Below are 18,887 nucleotides of genomic sequence, written 5' to 3' on the forward strand. Positions count from 1 at the left end.
TAACTAACCAATAAAATCCGAATTTAATTTTTGTTTTTAATAATTCCATTAAAATAAACACATAATAACATTAAGTTTTATATTTCTTTAATATTGTATGACTGGAAATGGATTTGTCCGTATACATTTAGAAATGAAATGAGATAATCATGAATGGGTTTGAACAAAAAGCACAAAGCCGTCACGTCAACAGAACGTCACTTAAAGACTGGTACTGGGCTGATTTTCTGGACGTTAGATAGACTACTTGCTGGGAAGGACAGCTTTGACACAACCTGTGAGGGGTGTTTATCTGGGGTCAGAGGTCAGCCGACAATGACGGTGGTGTCAGAGAGGTACTCGTAGTTTGGCACCTCCAGGTTGAGGGGCGCCGGCCCTTTCCTGATCCTCCCAGAGCCGTCGTAGTGGGAGCCGTGGCAGGGGCAGAAGTAGCCGCCTGGGTAGTCTCCGCTGTTGGCGATTGGGACACACCCTAGGGGACGGGGGGGGGGGGGGAGATATAGGGTCAAAACATTTGTAGGCTATGTGGGGAGGTTAAGTTAAAACTGCACAGATCTAGGGGATGGGTGGAAAGATCATGTTGTGTAGGTCTAGGGTTGGGTGGAAAGGTCAAGTTGCGTAGGTGAGGGTTGTGTGGAAAGGTTATGTTGTGTAGGTCTAGTTATGGGTGGAAAGGTCAAGTTGTGTAGGTCTAGGGTTGGGTGGAAAGGTCATGTTGTGTAGGTCTAGTTATGGGGGAAAAGGTCATGTTGTGTAGGTCTATTTATGGGGGGAAAGGTCATGTTGTGTAGGTCTAGGGATGGTGGAAAGGTCATGTTGTGTAGGTCTAGGGATGGGTGGAAAGGTCATGTGTAGGTCTAGGGGATGAGTGGAAAGGTCTAGTAAAAATTGAATTTATTAATTATGTCTTTTATAGGTAAAATACACGAAGCAATAGATGGGATGCGCACAATATGAAGTAAAAACTGATGAGAAATTAAAAGACTGTGGATATCCAATATCTTAAAAATTGTGTATAAGTAACGCTTGAATTATTTTCACTGCTCATCGGTCATCGACTTTTAATTAAGTTATTCCTTAGATTACAAGGCTGGTGTGCTAGGAACAAAGACTCCAGCAGTTCTTTAATTTCTTCAGATGGTCTACCATCAACTTACTGATGGGTATCTGACCAGTCCACCCAGCTCTGATGGGCACCTGACTCTAGTCCACCCAGCTCTGATGGGCACCTGACTCTAGTCCACCCAGCTCTGATGGGCACCTGACTCTAGTCCACCCAGCTCTGATGGGCACCTGACTTAAGTCCACCCAGCTCTGATGAGTACCTGACTTAAGTCCACCCAGCTCTGATGGGTACCTGACTTAAGTCCACCCAGCTCTGATGGGCACCTGACTCTAGTCCACCCAGCTCTGATGGGCACCTGACTTAAGTCCACCCAGCTCTGATGAGTACCTGACTTAAGTCCACCCAGCTCTGATGGGTACCTGACTTAAGTCCACCCAGCTCTGATGGGCACCTGACACTAATCCACCCAGCTCTGATGGGTAAAGGCGGCTGAGGACAGCACTGACCTCACAATCTGAGATCACTTAAACAGAAGCACTCTACTTCATCCGCCCGCTCGCTCCTTTAAAAGTACACTATTTTATTATATTTTATTCACAACCCTTACAGCACACATAAAAAACGATGCGTCACACTACCTAGATGGGTGCAGACTCCAACGACAATTAAATATTTAGGGTTCTTGACCCGGTCAGAGTCTGGCTGCGGGTCCCTCAGTTGGGAGAGTTCCACGGCCTCCTCTGTGGAGATCTCCTCGTCTGTGCGGTGCTTGATGAACAGCGGCTTGCCCCGCCACTTGAAGGTCACGCTCTGACCTTCCTCGATGCTGCTCAGGTCGATCTCCACCTTGGACATGGCCAGCACGTCAGCAGCAGGGGAGAGGTTGGACACCAGGCCGCGGACGATGGCCTTGGCTGCGTACACACCCGGGACGGAGCCGGCTGGGGTAAAAAATAGAAATGTGGTTTGTTATTAATTTTAAACGTTCAGAGAACTGCTCATCAAGTGAGGAAAACTAGGTAGGTTTTGTTTGAAAAATATTCAGGGGAGGGCACCACTAACTGAAAAAAACAGATACAACAAGTGTTAAAACATTCAGGGGAGGGCACCACTAACTGAGAAAAACAGATAAAACACAAATGTTTACCATTCAGGGGAGGGCACCACTAACTGAGAAAAACATATAAAACAAATGTTAAAATATTCAAAGACCACACCAGCAAGTACTAAATGACGGTTTAACAATAGTCTGTAAAAATCTATGTAGATGAAAGGAAAACAACATTTTTACATCAAAAGAAGGGGAAAAGTAACTGAACGTATGTCAACACGGACATTGAATACCATAGTTGTTTAACTAGTTTTAAAATCAATAAAACAATTACCCGCTACAACAAGGTACGGTGTTAATTTTCGTTCCGCATCAGATTCCTTTGATGAAACTTTTGGGTTTTTTGTTTGGTCTCGTCGATACTCCGTAAAGTCCGGGTACTTGAGGTCGGTGTGGTAGGTACGTCTGGTGGTCAGGAGGTACTTGAGGTCGCCGTGGTAAGTACGTGTGGTGGTCAGGAGGTACTTGAGGTCGGTGTGGTAGGTACGTCTGGTAGTCAGGAGGTACTGGAGGTCGGTGTGGTAGGTACGTCTGGTAGTCAGGAGGTACTGGAGGTCGGTGTGGTAGGTACGTCTGGTAGTCAGGAGGTACTGGAGGTCCGTGTGGTAAGCACATCTAGTAGCTGACACTAGAGAGGGGAAATATAGGCTTTTGTTAATAATTTCAAATAAATAACTACAGTATAAAACATCCTCTAGAAGGATTACAGTTGTGAGTACGTGTATGGCCATACAAAAAAAAATTATTTCTACGGATCAGCAGTTCTAAACCCTGGCTTTTACGTAACGCTTACACTAGTAGCTCCCCCCCACCCCTACCCCCTCACAAAAAATACACGAGAGTCCTCTCTAAACGTAGAAAAACCAGGTACCAAATTTTGTAAATATTTTATATCTTTGTCTTAGCCATACACTAGACTAGACAACGCGCTTAAGTCTATGGGTCGTGTTACAGAAATCAAATTACTATTATTTGAATACTAAAACTGAATTTGGTTTGCAAAAATCTAATTATAATGCCTCTCGGTTTATTTTGGTGACAAATGGTTCAAGGGAAAAAATGCGTGTTTGAAGATTAGGCATAAAATAATTTTGGTTACCTCCCTTTATTTAATGGCCTGGTGATACGCACGGTGGTAGAAATGAATTATTAACTCTTTTATGTGCATAGAACACCATCTACACACTTTAGAAAGTAGTTAGCTAAGTCCAAAGTATACAAAACGAATATATTATTGGACTTTTTGAAAAAGTAAATAAAGAGCTGATATTTGTTTGCCAACTTCGGATGTCGTATGACGTATAGTAAGTACAGTAGTACTACATAACTACAGTAGTGTTAAGTAGATTTATAATTTGATCGGCAAGTCGAATAACTAACTACTAACTAAAACTATATCGATCTAGAATCTAGATCTAGCACTTCTATTAGTTAATTAGGTGATATTAGATCTAGAATCTAGATTTTAGATCTATTTATTTAGAATTTAGTTAACACAATCTAAAATTCTAAATCTAAATTGTAGGACAAGTCTAAGTATATTTACAAAGATAATTAAAATTTCCTTATTAAGATGTAGATTGTACTTGCTAATTAACTAATAATAAATATTATAAATATGTCATAACGGCTTACTACACAGATCTAGAAATCTATAAGATCTATCCGTTTGACCAAGCACTGCTGTGTTCCTGGTCCAAACATCGGATTTGCCGGACAGATTCCACGAATTCCTAGTATAAAAACCTTCAGAGATCCTTGTAAACTTATGTGAACATAACAATAGCGCTGAGCTGTGTAGATCGACACATTTTAACATTGATTTAAGCACACTCATGGTAAATTACTTAATATAACACAATAAATAAAATTTGTCTCTGAATTATTTTTTTAAAGTTATAAACACACGCAACCGGTAGTGTTTATTTTGAACGGAAGTGTTCATAAAAAAAAGACGCAAAAATTATGATGAAACCGTTCTTGATTTCTGGTGCGCAAATTTTCACACCGTGTGTTTGAGCAAAATACTTCTTCGTCGGTATAGGCCTACTAGATCTATAAGATAAACAAAATGTATTATTGAAAAGCTTGAACAAATGAAGGTGTGAAGCAGATTTAGTCTTGTTTGTAACCTACTTAAAACATGGTATATCAGTTGTAAGGTACATGATGTGTTTATGTAGAGACTAGTGTGTACATCGGGTTAGTGTCGTAGCGAGGATGGGTGTCACCCGGTGCGGCACTTAATGGTGTCACACCCCAGAGGGACAAACTTTCAATTTTCGATTTGCACCCCACACTCAAACTTTCGATTTGCACCTCTTGAAAGACTATTTAACACTCGAATTAATCACTTAATTAAGTGGAATTACAATTTATCTCTATATATTTTGCTATTTTTAGCCTTGGTTTCACCCCCCTAAATGGTGTCACCCGGTGCGGTCCGCACCCCCCGCCCCCCCTCGCTACGCCACTGCATGGGGTGTACCTTATGTGTACAGGTCCTTGTGTACACGGTGTGTTCCTCATGTGTACAGGTCCGTGTGTACCAAGTGTGTACGCGGTGTGTTACTGAATAATAGGCAGTTTAGAGTTAGGTTTGTTAAATCTGTGTAATACAACTATACATTTTCTCTATTCATCTCCTAGACGTGTTGAGCTGATATCCACGATGTACTGCTCTATATGTGTACTGCTCTATATGTGTACTGCTCTATATGTGTACTGCTCTAAAAGTGTACTGCTCTATATGTGTACTGCTCCTTATGTCTATTGCTCTATATGTGTACTGCTCTATATGTGTACTGCTCTATATGTGTACTGCTCTATATGTGTACTGCTCTATATGTGTACTGCTCTATATGTGTACTGCTCTATATGTCTACTGCTCTATATGTCTACTGCTCTATATGTGTACTGCTCTATGTGTCTACTGCTCTATATGTCTACTGCTCTATATGTCTACTGCTCCATGTACGGACTGGTGTGCTGCTCTGTTAATTGGAAAATCGTTTTTGAGATTAGCATTTCACAGATGTTCTTTTTGTTCTAGAGTAACAATAGGCTACTTGTTTTTTGTGTAGTAAAGTTTAATAGGTTTTAAAATGAGAATGACTATTTGAGATAAAAGTATCAACCTCCCCTATAGACAAAATTTGGCTCGTATGCAAAGTGGTAAAGCTTTCATCTTTAAGCTGGAAGGCGGGTCGGGGTAAAAAAAAACTAAGCCTATAAAAACCGGATATTATAAAGGTTTTTATGCTTGTTTTATTAAAATGTAAAACTAAAGGGTTCTTTTTTTTTGGGGCTGAGTTTAGGATTGTAGTAGAGGTTCTAGGTAACAGCCGGGGCAGTAGCGTAGCGAGGGGGGGGGGGGGCGGGGGGGGGGACATATGTCCCCGGGCGCCGACCTTAGGGGGGGCGCCAAATTGAAAGTTTGAGGGGGGGGGGTGCAAATGAAAAGTTCGAGGGGGGGTGCAAATAGAAAGTTTGAGGGGGGGGGTGCAAATGAAAAGTTCGAGGGGGGGGGGGTGCAAATTGAAAATTTGCTCTCGAGGGGGCGCCAAATTGGAAGTATGTCCCCGGGCGCCGGGAAGGGTCGCTACGCCTCTGCAGCCGGGGCAGTGTTAATACGGTCTGTAAGTCTCGGTCTCTCTCACTTCAAATCTCGTAGGCCAGGGAGAGATGTGACAACGAGAAGTTGGTGACCTATTTACTATCGAATGATATGAATAGAGAATTGCTTGAAAGGCTACAAAAGTGGGAACAGCGAGAAAAGAGGAAGTAACGTGAAACGAAATGAGACAATACACGGTGTGCTTACTTTTCAACCAGGAAAGATAAATTAAAAAAAAAATCGGTGATCTCCCCTCCCCCTTTTCACCAAAGTAAAAAAAATGTCACACAGGTACTTAATCTTGATGGACGTTTTAAAGAGTTGTTTTTTTTCTCACCCGAGCCGTTTCAACCCCACACTTAGGGGACTAAGAAGGGGGGGGGGGGGTGGAAAGGGGGTGGAGGGGGGTGGCTTCTTTGTACCTGTGTATCTATCTGTTGAGCACTCGTTGGCTCGGCTTCTTGTGGTTGAAAGCAAGCTGGATGTGTGTGACTACGTGTGTGACAATGTGTGTGTGACTATGTGTGTGTGTGTGACTATGTGTGTGCGACTATGTGTGTGTGTGACTATGTGTGTGTGACAATGTGTGTGTGACTATGTGTGTGTGTGACTATGTGTGTGCGACTATGTGTGTGTGTGACTATGTGTGTGTGACGATGTATGTGTGTCTATGTATGTGTGACTATGTGTGTGTGTGACTATGTGTGCGTGTGTAAGGAGAAGGGGGGGGGGGTTGTTGTTGAGTGTGAGATTCTTGTTGTGACTTACACTTCACACAAACATAACGTAAACAAATGGGAAGTAAAAAGTTGTGTTCATATACAGCCAAGTAGCTGTCGCGTAAGGACGTATTAATAAGCTGACACTCCGCTCCTCACAAGTGGCGTCACTAGGCCGTCAATCACCTCCCCCCCCTTACCCCTGATGTGATGGGATGTATGCAACTATAATTAGATGCTGATACAACTGCACATCAATGTAAAACGTACAACTTCTTTTTATCGCAATTTCCTTACAGGAATTGCGATTATTAACTCGTCATTTCTGGATGGATGGATGGATGTGTGTCCGCAGCTTTAAGTCGTCTTTAAGTCGTATCTCCTCCTCAACGAAGCAATATCAAGGACTAGTTCCAAAAGCAAATATGTTAAGCAAGTTCCGAGGATGATTGTGGGCCAAAAAATTTCCCGGAATTCCTTCCTGGATTTCCCGGAAAAGCCAAAAAAACCTCGGGAAAAAATGCAGTTTTTGGCCCATATCTAGGCAACCAGACCACTTAGCGACTTGAAACATTTACCAATCGATTCCTGCCATAATTTAGAACAATATTGCCGAAGAAAGTTTTCAAAAAGTATCCTTTCATTCGGTCACAAAAAATTAATTAAGGAAATTGCGCTGAAATTGTCACTAGACTTTTTATTAACTTGTTTTTTTTGGTGTTAGCCACCTTAAGTGGTGTCACCTTAAATGGTGTAACTTTAAATGGTGTCAGACACCTTAAATGGTGACACCCCGTGTGGTCCGTAGCTCCTCTTACCCCCCCCCCCCCCACACACACACAAATTGTGACACTACTGACCCACGCTTTAACTAGCCTACGTTCGCCAATTAGCCTTATAACTTATTGTAAACTACTTCTATTTTTTAAATTAAACTTTATTTGCATTATAACAAGTTTTAAAAGTAAGCTTTGTGTGTTCCCTGACCTTCGTTCCCGCTCCCCACCCCACCCCACCCGCAGCCAGATATCTTTGAACGTTTAACGGCTGATACATGAGCCGCCCGTCACGCGTGATTGCTTGCTTTCAAGGTATGGAATGATTGCAGTGCCGCTTGGTCGAGGGCCCATACCAACACGCACACAGTCGCATACCCACGCACGCACGCACCCACACACACACGCAAGTATCCAGACATACAATCACACGCACACGCACACAATCACACGCACGCAATCACACACCCACGCACGCAAGTACACACACACGCACACACACACACACACGCACCTACGCAGACGTAAAATTACAATTACACTCCCACGCACGCACCTACTCACACAAGTACACACACACACACGCACGTACCCACACACACACAAACATACACACGCACATACACACACGCACATAGTTGTGCTCATCTTCTCGATGTGCTGTTAAAAACGTTGTACAAACATTTGCAGCAGCCTTTTGAATTTTCATCCCGCCTTTTTATTGTTTTTTTTTCAAATAGGACTACTACAGGTTCACGAACTACAGTAAAAGCAATGGCTACTAAATTATGCATTCATCCGGGTAAACACGAGTCGGCTCAGTAACGTCCCCTGCTCCAACACAGTACGTGAATCGATCGCTACAACGGGTCAACGCCACCAGCCAATCAGAACAGTCCTTACATCGAGAGGTTGACACAACTCACACAAAACCGGTTTCATAAAATATAACTTCAGCTACGGATTGTATGTGGATATGGTTGGATATTTCGCTATAACAGAGGTTCGATTCAGCAAAGTGTAGGACCAAAAAATGTAACGAGGTGGGTATATTTTCAAACCATTGAGCTTTATTTTTGTGTTTAGTTTAGCGTCAAAAAACATAGTATTCATAACTCACGGTGTAATTGTAATCCCAAAGGCAATTTCTAAACGATGGACTTGCCTAGCAGAACGAAACCTTTAATCAAGCACCAACGAAAACACGTGAAGTTGTTAACAAACTCAAAACAATAACAACAAAAAACCTTACGCTAGTAGCACTTTTCTAGTCTATCGTATCTCTAGTTCAGTGAAACATTGCCCGGGTCGCTTTGTCAAGGGACATTTATGAATAAACCATATTAGTTGGGGTTATTTTGCGAGGGGACAGTATTGTGGTGGGTCCTTCAGTGAGGAAAAAAATATACTTGAGATACTTTTGAGATGAAAACATACTGTTGCATGTCCGTTTGTGAGGGTGCTACGGTGAGGGAATCGTAGTATTGGGGTAATACTGTGAGGGGAACACACTATTAAGGTCCTACAGTAAGAGGACAATATTATTGGGGGCCATATCGTAAGGGGGCCATATATATATGTATATATGTATATATGTATATATATATGTATATATATATATATATATATATATATATATATATATATATATATATATATATATACTTGTTGTCGGACCCACGTTGCCTGATGCCCCTCTTCAGCTAAATCCGCCCCACCCCGCCCGCGTGTAATACACTGACCACACTATGGTACTATGGACTATTATAGATTATAGATTGGTTTCGATTCAGTGTCGCAGCAAGGTGTTGAAAGGCGAGAACTTGTATAGCTAAGGAAGGCTGAAGAATTGGGTTGTCAGGTGGTTAAGGTTGGTACAATTTCCAAAAGGTATAGCTTGGGAAGGCTAATATTTTATTTCTTGCGCTTTGATTTGATTTCGACCAACCGAATGTCTTGGTAGTTAGACCTTGGCTGTGTCTAGCATGATATTTTATCTCTTGCGCTTTGATTTGATTTCGACCAACCGAATGTCTCGGTAGATAGACCTTAGCTGTGTCTAGCATGATATTTTATCTCTTGCGTTTTGATTTGATTTCGACCAACCGAATGTCTTGGTAGTTAGACCTTGGCTGTGTCTAGCATGATATTTTATCTCTTGCGCTTTGATTTGATTTCGACCAACCGAATGTCTTGGTAGATAGACCTTAGCTGTGTCTAGCATGGCAGGGACAGTTAGGGTAAGGTTGACGTTTATCGTTATGAGTTTCTTAAAGGACTAGTTAGATTACTGTTGCGGTTTAGGTTATGATTTGGGCTAGTGTGCGGTTTAATTTAAATGATGGTACTTGTTAGTGTTGTGCTAGAGTTTCTTTCAGACTTTTTTCTCCGAGGGGGGGGGGGGGAAGGGGCGGAACACTGTTAAAGTATATATTTTCTACATAAATTCCTTATCGTTGGGGGGGGGGGGGTGCGGTAGACTTGGAAGAAACTTTGGTTGCGCTTAATTAAGAGCTTGGGTTTATTTGGTTTATTTACATATAAGGTAAGTCAAAGCTAAGTTAAGTGTTTGATGCGATAGTTTTGAAGTATTATGGTCGAACCTAATGGTAAGGTGTATTAAAGATTCCACCTCCTTTTCCTCGTAGCTTTACAGACTACAAGGACTTTGGCCGGCTTCACTACCTTTCTTACTTAGACTTGTCCAATGTCTTCTTCTTCCTTGTCTTGACTCCAAGTTTCAGAACATCTGTCTCCACGTCATCTAAGCTTCTTATTCTCGACACGTATTGTGGTGTTTACCTCTGGTGTTTGAAGTATACATTAGTTGTTAGGAATGCTGTCTAGATGGCCTAATCATCACTGTCTCGGCGTGAATTTGGGTCTTCTCCCTTTAGTATTTTGGTTGTACACCAGTTGTTAGGCATTTTTTTCTAGATGATCTAACCATCACTGTCTTTCTTTTTAAAAATTCGCTATTGTAAGGACCATCAAAGATAAGGTTCATAAAACAGACCTTGATTTTCAACGCTTAATAGAATTTGCTCATTTTATTATTCCGATTCATGGCGTATTTTGCAATGGGAATTTTTCTTTTTAAACAGCTTTTGCTCAATATAAAAAATAAATAAATTTGAAACCAATTTCTAATATTGTTTGATCCGACGTAGTCTGCTAAACTCCAACGTTCACTCTAAACAATTAACAGTCACGTTTCCATGAAAAAAAAAACAACATAACAGCTAAAAATTGCTATACACATATTAAGAATATAAAACCCAATTAAAATAACAATAAAGCAGCAGTTAGTCAGATAAATTAATTTGATTTCTTAAGCTCACAATGCACGATAAGAAAATAAAAATGACACCCTGACTACACACTACTTAGTATTTAATCAGACTTTATAGGCCTTTGTACAAGGCTGGCTTAAGCTGGTGTTTCCCCGTTGACATAAAGCAATTTCCTAATGTCAAGAGCTCATGAATGCCGTGGTTCGAGTCTGATATATGGCCCGCGTTAAACCCAGACTGGCAATATAAAGCAGCAAAGTAAAAAAAAACCTGGCCATTTTATGAATCAATGAATGATTTGCACCCCCTCTCCCCCCCCCCTGCTTTACTCCAAAGTCCTGCGAACGTTAAGTCCTATTCACCAATGATTTATACATTTTCTTATTCACCATTGATCTCTGCATGTTACTGGCAATGGGACACAATAATTAGCTTGTCGCATAGTATTTAGTGTGATAAATAACGAATAAATTGGCTATTGAAGCTAAAATATTTTTCATAAAAAACGTTTTAATAACAAACTTTTATATGATAATCCACTAAAAAGTAGAAAATAAATTATACACTATTTAAGTAACACTGTAACACTGTAAAAAATGTTTACTATATAAATTTCATTTAGTTCGGGGGGGGGGGGAGCCATTGTATACCTGAGCCTATCAAATACAACACGTTATACAACAATAGCTAAAGCGAGACTGTCGCGCTTTACTCACGACAAAATCTGAGATCTAAACGGTATGTACACATACATCGATCGCAACAGGCTCTTGTTGATTTAGTCATGCCTTGTCCACAGATCTTGCCTGTGAGTTCACTCGTCTCTGTGTGTGTGTGTGTGTGTGTGAGAGAGAGAGTTAGTGTAGGAGGGGGAGGAGGAGGGATACTTTTCACTCTTATACAGTCCAAATCCCGGCATGCCCTTATCACCCCCACCCTACGCCCGTCATTCAATTCCACATACGCTGTATGCCAGAGGATCTGTACTTTGGGTCGCTTTTGGGGAAGGGAATGGGGGGGGGGGGGGGTGGGGGGGGGGATGGTGACTGCCACGTTCCCCACCCTCTCACCCTCCGACAGGTTTATGGGTTATAATTAACATTTAATCAATGCAAATAAAGGCGAGCTTCGTAATTAATGAAGTGTTGTACGCCCCTTAAGACGATTCGAGGCGTCCAACTTAAAACCACAGCCATTCGGATTCAACATTTACATTTATTGTTAGCTAGACCATACGAGTCTATGCTGTGTTCGTCTCGGTCTTTTAGTACCCCCACTATACAACAAGGACTTCTTCGTTCGAGCGAATGTCGGGACGCCACTTCAGTTTTGTGATAAGAATGAGGTGTGTTTGAGGTGTGTGTGTGTGTGTGTGTGTGTGTGTGTGTGTGGAGGATGGGGTTTCGCATAGTTGGTGGTGGGAAAAAGAAGGGTGGGGGTGGGGGTGGAAATACAAAGAAATGTCAAGTCTGAAACGGTTACCGGAGTTGATCGATTCATTGCCGTGTGTTCAGCGTTCTGTAAATAGTAGTCTAGTAATTCTAAACCGTGTATCTAATTAGAAATCGTGTTTTCTAGTATCCTTAACTTATGTTATCGAGTAACTCTAACAAGAATTACCGAGTAACCCTAACTAGAGTTACTGAGTAACCCTAACTAGAGTTATCGAGTAACCCTAACAAGAGTTATCGAGTAACCCTAACTAGAGTTATCGAGTAACCCTAACTAGAGTTACCGAGTAACCCTAACTAGAGTTATCGAGTAACCCTATCTAGAGTTATTTAGTCTGAATAGCAGGTTGAAGTCAAAGGGCCATATGATGCATAACATGTTGACATTAAATACCTCGTTGTAACCTCTAACCCATGTTATCTAGAAGGCTTTGTCTCTAAATTGTGTTATTTAGTCACTCTGTTATCCAACAACACTATCCCGTCTATATTTCACTAACACTAACCCGCGCTATCTAGTATTATTCCCATTTGTAATTTTGTCATTCTGACCGTTTTATTATATCTACCACGTAAGTAATTGTTTAATACTAACACGTGGTGTAAATTGTAATCTAATTAACTCACGTGAGGCATAACATGTGTGAATTCGCTGCATTTACACACCATTGTTTAATGTAATGTTTAAGAACAGCTGTGTAGAGTTAGTGTAATTTTAAGGCTGCAAGTTAGCTGTAACGGCCTCAGAGACAGCGATTTTATAAGTATGATTATAAAGCTGTAAAAATTGTACTTTGCTAATATAGCAGTACATGCGTGGTTATGTTATTTTATCTATAGAGATATTTGGGGGTTAGCAGTCTAGCTCCGATATGTTACCTTTATAATTTTTTCCGCATCACAACAATAATGGTCTATTATGTGATGAGGTTCACCATTATTTTTGCCTAGTACCTTCCAGTCAATATTTTGATTCGTGGCATTTGAATTTAAAAGCATCAGTCGTAAGGCCATGGTCCTTAATTTTTTGGTTATGTGATAACTATGTATAGAAAAGAATACTTTTATGTGCTTTTATCGTCATTCCATGTGATAGTCTTTGTTAGACTATCGTAGCTAAATCTATGAATCGCCGTTAAAAAATATTTTCCGCTTCAAAATTACCTACATCACTAACATCAACACATACAGTTTGATATGTGCATATTGACTATTACAATACACACTCTCATTAAGTTTTTCTAATCATACAGCGAAAGATTTAAATAAATACAATTAATATGAGCGATGCTATTCTTAAATATATATGTATTTTATTTTATTTCTTAGATGTGGCGAATACAGGGAGGTAAGAAAAAAATAATTCTGGCTCTTGTTGTGCTCCTGTTGATTACCTCCCTTCCACTGATCTACTACGTGAATAGCTACCTACCATGGCTCAAGACGGCAGAGGACAGCATTGTTGCCATGTCTTGGGAAGGTTTTGGGCCGGAAAAAGGTGAGTTCAAATATCTTTGTAGGAGTCTCCATATTTATCTGGTATCAAGGTAAGTTTAAATATCTTTGTAGGAGTCTCCATATTTACCTGACATCAAGGTAAGGGCCAGACAAGTAATGAAAAACGTAGATTGATATACTTCTTTGTTCGTTTTTGTATTACATTTTCCACAATCGGCTAGTTAGTGGTTGATACAATAGTAGTACCTCTTTCTGAAATGTACATTCCTCCATTCACAATAGTTTAAGTACTTTTGATACCCCCCCCCCCAGACATCAGTTTTTATTTACATAATAACAAAGTATAAAAAATATTTTATAATAGCTATCACGGCATCAATATATTTGACACAACAGTTCTGTAGACATCACTAACCAATGGTTGTAATACAGTAGAATATTGTGTGTACATTACTTTGTCAACACTTGACCCGAAGCAGATGGGAGTGACCACTACTAAGTTTTCCACTTAGCAAATTATTTTTGTAAATAAAACTGAAGAATACTATACACCATTTCAACACAATTTCAAACTGTAGATCACAAATACAATCCAAACATCTTTCTGATTTAAGGAAAGCTTACTTTCCTGACAGGGGTACATATTTTTTTAGCATATAATTATTTAATTGAATAATTATTCTGTTTTCTTGAAAGTAATCCTTAGGTGTTCAGTCACCTCTGCCTTAGTGGTCATTAACTGTTCCAACTGGTCCCCTATTCTTTTAAGTTTTCTTCTTAATGATTTCACTTCTGGAGGTTTATCAAATGAAGTCCTGCCTAAATTGGTGGTTTCTACAGTTAATTGTTGTCCAGTTACTTCCCCTTCTTGTATCTCTACAACACCTAAGTTATGAGCGGACACAAAAGCTATGTGATTGGTTTCTGGTTTGATCCTGATAAATCCAGTTTCTCTGCAGACCGTTCTCGGGCTTCTAAAGAATAGAATTTGTATTCCACAATTGCTTTCATCCCAATGGGGAAAAACTGCACTTCCTCTGCATAAGTGAAATCAGACACAGTTGGGTATTGTCCTTTCCCATTTTCAGACCCCCACTTGCCAAAAAGCCATACTTAAGACTTCAGGAGATCATGGCATTTGTTTTCTGATATTTTCTCTGACATTTTTGAGATTCCCTGTACAGCTGGTAAATTCTTTAGTAGTTTGTTGCGCTTATTATAAAATTTAGTAATTTAGGCCCGTTGCTTTGTTATTGAAAAACATTGTCTTCGGGTCTGTCCCTTTTTACAAATCACCTAAAGCAGGGGTCGGCAACCTTTTGAGACGGAAGAGCCAAAAGTTACAATTTACAAAATTTCCCAGTTTTTAAAGAGCCCCTAACATTATTTTTTTCAATATTTTGAATTTTTTTATAAGGATTAGGTAAATAAAATTGATTTTTTATTTGACATAAATAGCGTTAAATATGAACTAATATTGATTCATATAAAACAAATAAATTTTTCGCACAAAAAGTGTTTTAGCTAGCTCTGCTATGATAAAATTAGTTATCAAATATTATTTTTTTTTTAAATTAAAGGACTATCCCAATTCACTTTACAAGCCAATAACTTTTTTTTCTTTCTTTACGGACACCACTAACTCAGGAGGTGTCTCCCATAGCCAGACAGCCCTCAACACGACCGATTAACTGGCTTGGGTATCGATGTGATTACTGCAACGGTCGCGTTTGTCCTTCGGTTCTCACATGACTCATCTTCCACCCTACTCGTTCCCCACCGTCCAGTACCTGGCTCAACTGTAGGAAGCTAATAACTAAAATACTTCGTCACTCAGGTTAAATTAATGACTACTGACAGGTAGGGGGATGTCTACTGAATAAAATAACATTCCACAAAGGCGTAGCGACCCTTCCCGGCGCCCGGGGACAAACTTTCGATTTGCACCCCCCCCCCCCCCTCAAAATTCCGATTTGCAACCCCCCCCCTCGAACTTTATGTTTGCACCCCCCCCCCTCAAACTTTTGATTTGCACCCCCCCCCCTCAAACTTTCAATTTGGCGCCCCCCTAAGGTCGGCGCCCGATGACATGTGTCCCCCCCGCCCCCCCCCCCTCGCTACGCCTCTGACATTCCACATTTAACGATATTAAAAAAGGTCGGCACTAGAGCAGTGGCAAGCATTGAATTGTTGCCACGGAGCTGCCTACAGCACTGCTGTGGGCCTGGTGCCCAAGCGGCTGTGAGCTGTCTGTATTGGCTCTACTTCACATAATCTCACTGTTCTCCGATTAGTGTGTTTATCCTGTTTAAAGTTTAAGTTGCTTTTCTTTACTGTATAATTGTGTAAAATGAGTTTTGAAAATAAAATATAAGTAATATTAGTGCATGGAATTGGAAAGTCGCATCATGACATCAAAAGAGCCGCATACGACCCCTGACCTAAAGTGTTGTTAATACATGTAAAATCGGAAATATCTGTAGGTTTACTAAACTTGATAATGACAGCGAGGTAATTTAAAGGAACCTCTTATTTTAATAGTTGTTTGGAGAATAAATGTTTAAGGTTATATAATTAGTTATAAACATTTAAAAAAAAATAAAATAATACAACTTTTAGTATTTATTGTATAGTAGAACAACTAATAAATATATTTGTTTTGTGTTTTCAAAAACACTTTGACAGCAGGGAAACCATTGATCTATAAAATGTACATTACTGTTATATTTAACCTAAATGTGATTACTTCCCTTTTTAAGAAAAACTCATTTCATTCCCTTGGTAACAGGCTTGTACAACTACACCGTGGTGACGGCGATGCTGGACATTGGCCGTGGGTCGTGGGATCAGCAGTCCAGGTCCTACAACACCTACCTGCTGTACATGCAGCAGCTGCTGAGGATGGACATGAACATCGTCGTGTTTGTCGAGCAGAAGGGGAAGCCGTTCGTTGATTGGATGCGGCGGGGCCGTGAGGACAGGACGTTTGTGGTCGTCACGGATATTACGTCATTACCGTATTACAGGTGGGTGCAGGTACAGGTAAACTTATGGTTCGTGTAACCATCGATTAGAATAGTTTTGCCTCAGTATATGTGAATTTTAAATAACAACCGTAAGGAATAGTTAAAAGTGTCTTTTTGTAACAGGAAAGGTACAATTTTAAATAAGATAATGTATCACAAAATCACAACACACTTCATCCGATCAAGTAACTAAGTGCTTTAGACTTCATAATACTAACACACAAAGTTTACTATATGCCAATAAAGCTTGTTTAAATTATTTGCGAAATAAAAGCCTCTAACGAAACTGTAAAACACAAATAACCACAGCACTAAATTTCTTAGATACAACTTAAAAATCTGAAGATACTACGGTACAAAAACTCATAAAGCCTCCATAATCACTAAGCTAAGGCAAGCCCAAATTATACATAAAATATTACATGTTAATCATTATTCTAACTCAAGGTTCCTGTGTAATGTTCACGAAAATTTACAACAGTATGTCCACGTTTACTTGATCAGGTACAGAGATCGAATGTCTGAGATCATGAGAAGTCCCGAGTACCAGCGGGACAATGAACTGTACCAGAAGAAGCTGTGCGAGTCCTACGTGCCGGAGTATGATATCCTACAGCTCTCCAAGCTGTATTTCTTAAACGTGTACGTATTTACTTTTATAATGACGCTCTACATCAAAGTTAGGGTTGAGCTAGTTTTATAAATAACCAACGTCAATTTCCGATTTGTTAGAACTTGGTCAAGCGATCGAAAAACTATTACAGATTCTAATTCACATATGCATACGTGCATATATATGTGTGTGGCTTTTAACCATATGGAACACACACGTAAAGGCATTCGTTAGGGTTAGGGTTAATTCGTGATAAATGTTTTCTCACCTCCTTGCAATGTATTTTATTTAGACTTGCGTGACTCAACATCGAAATTCAAAGTCTGATTAAGTAGTTTTACAGTAGTTTTGGGAGGGAAGAGGTTATTGTTGAAATATGCACGGCATGAATGTAGATGGGGAACTGTCCGTGTACGCTAAACAGCTTGAATTATTTGTTTAAAATCTGTTTTGTCATTAAAGTATCAAATAATTGTATAGTTAGGTGTAGGTATAGTAATGATATGGAACGGCATGACTGGATAGTAGAGCGTACGACTGCTAACTTGACTCTAGAATTCGAATCCCGGCTCGAGGCTGTAGGACGTCCATACACATCTCTCATTGGTTGTGACTTAGTGAAAATATAGGTTGTTGTGCATAGTGCTGGCCACACTATCTCTTCATATGCCGAGGTCACAGAAACAGGTGAACTCTACTTCATCAGTCAGGCTGGAAAGGATTACTTAGTTTTTAAAAAAAATTTAAATGCCATTTCTTTTATCATGATTTTCCTCCATAAACTTCACGTAAACATTGTATCAAATAACATTTACTTTCAGCTCCATAATACAGAATCCATTCCACACGTCGTACTTTATATGGATAGACGGTGGATATGGACACGGCCAAGAAATATATCCACCGGAAGGTGTTTGGATCCCCAAAGACCTTTTCGAACACTCCCACAAAATGACCTTCATAGAACGTGACCCGGGGGTCAGGCAGTTCGAAAAGGTCAAGGACAAGCTCTACAAAATGAGCATCAACATCCTCCCGGGTGGATTTTTCGGCGGCGGGGTCAAGGCCGTCCAGGAGGTGTACGCGCTGCAGCGCTCGATGCTGCGGGAGTGGATGGAGGAGGGCGTGGTGGATGACGACCAGACCATGTACATGCTCATGTTCTACCGGCGGCCATCTTTGTTTCGGCTGGTCCCCGGGGACTGGCACGACGCGTTCAAACTGTTCCACCGGTCGCGGCCACAGAGATAGCCCGAGTGGGAGCTGTTTGGTTCTGTGAGTGTTCCGGTATTAGAAACACATCGAGATAGCCCTTGTGGAAGCTGTTTGATGCTGTTAGTGTTCTGGTATTAGAAACACATCGAGATAGCCCTTGTGGAAGCTGTTTGATGCTGTTAGTGTTCTGGTATTAGAAACACATCGAGATAGCCCGAGTGGGAGCTGTTTGGTTCTGTGAGTGTTCTGGTATTAGAAACACATCGAGATAGCCCTTGTGGAAGCTGTTTGATGCTGTTAGTGTTCTGGTATTAGAAACACATCAAGATAGTCCTTGTATGAGCTGTTTGATTATGTGAGTGTTCCGGTATTAGAAACACATCGAGATAGCCCGAGTGGGAGCTGTTTGATTATGTGAGTGTTCTGGTATTAGAAACACATCGAGATAGCCCTTGTATGAGCTGTTTGATTATGTGAGTGTTCCGGTATTAGAAACACATCGAGATAGCCCGAGTGGGAGCTGTTTGATTCTGTGAGTGTTCT

The 18,887-nt window shown here is 40.5% G+C and overlaps 2 protein-coding genes across 2 annotated transcripts; one reads left to right on the forward strand and one right to left on the reverse strand.

The window, feature by feature from the left end:
* Positions 1–107: 107 nt before the first annotated feature.
* On the reverse strand, positions 108–4,014 carry LOC131950656 (cytochrome b-c1 complex subunit Rieske, mitochondrial-like). Its single transcript, XM_059312871.1, has 4 exons — positions 4,011–4,014; positions 2,452–2,805; positions 1,705–2,007; positions 108–472 (listed from the first exon to the last, which is right to left on the reverse strand). The coding sequence occupies exons 1-4, from the start codon at positions 4,012–4,014 to the stop codon at positions 306–308; spliced, it is 828 nt and encodes a 275-aa protein (XP_059168854.1). The 3' UTR covers positions 108–305.
* Positions 4,015–8,234: 4,220 nt separating this feature from the next.
* On the forward strand, positions 8,235–18,608 carry LOC131950671 (protein HtrL-like). The gene is made up of 5 exons (XM_059312890.1): positions 8,235–8,331; positions 13,362–13,530; positions 16,279–16,516; positions 17,021–17,158; positions 17,951–18,608. Exons 2-5 carry the CDS (start codon positions 13,362–13,364, stop codon positions 18,378–18,380), a joined length of 975 nt encoding a protein of 324 aa, XP_059168873.1. The 5' UTR covers positions 8,235–8,331; the 3' UTR covers positions 18,381–18,608.
* The last annotated feature ends 279 nt before the right edge of the window (positions 18,609–18,887 follow it).

The sequence above is a fragment of the Physella acuta genome, unplaced genomic scaffold (genome assembly GCF_028476545.2).
Source record: "Physella acuta isolate Inbredline_101_S28 unplaced genomic scaffold, ASM2847654v3 ptg000775l, whole genome shotgun sequence".
In the NCBI taxonomy this organism is placed as follows: Eukaryota; Metazoa; Mollusca; class Gastropoda; family Physidae; genus Physella; species Physella acuta.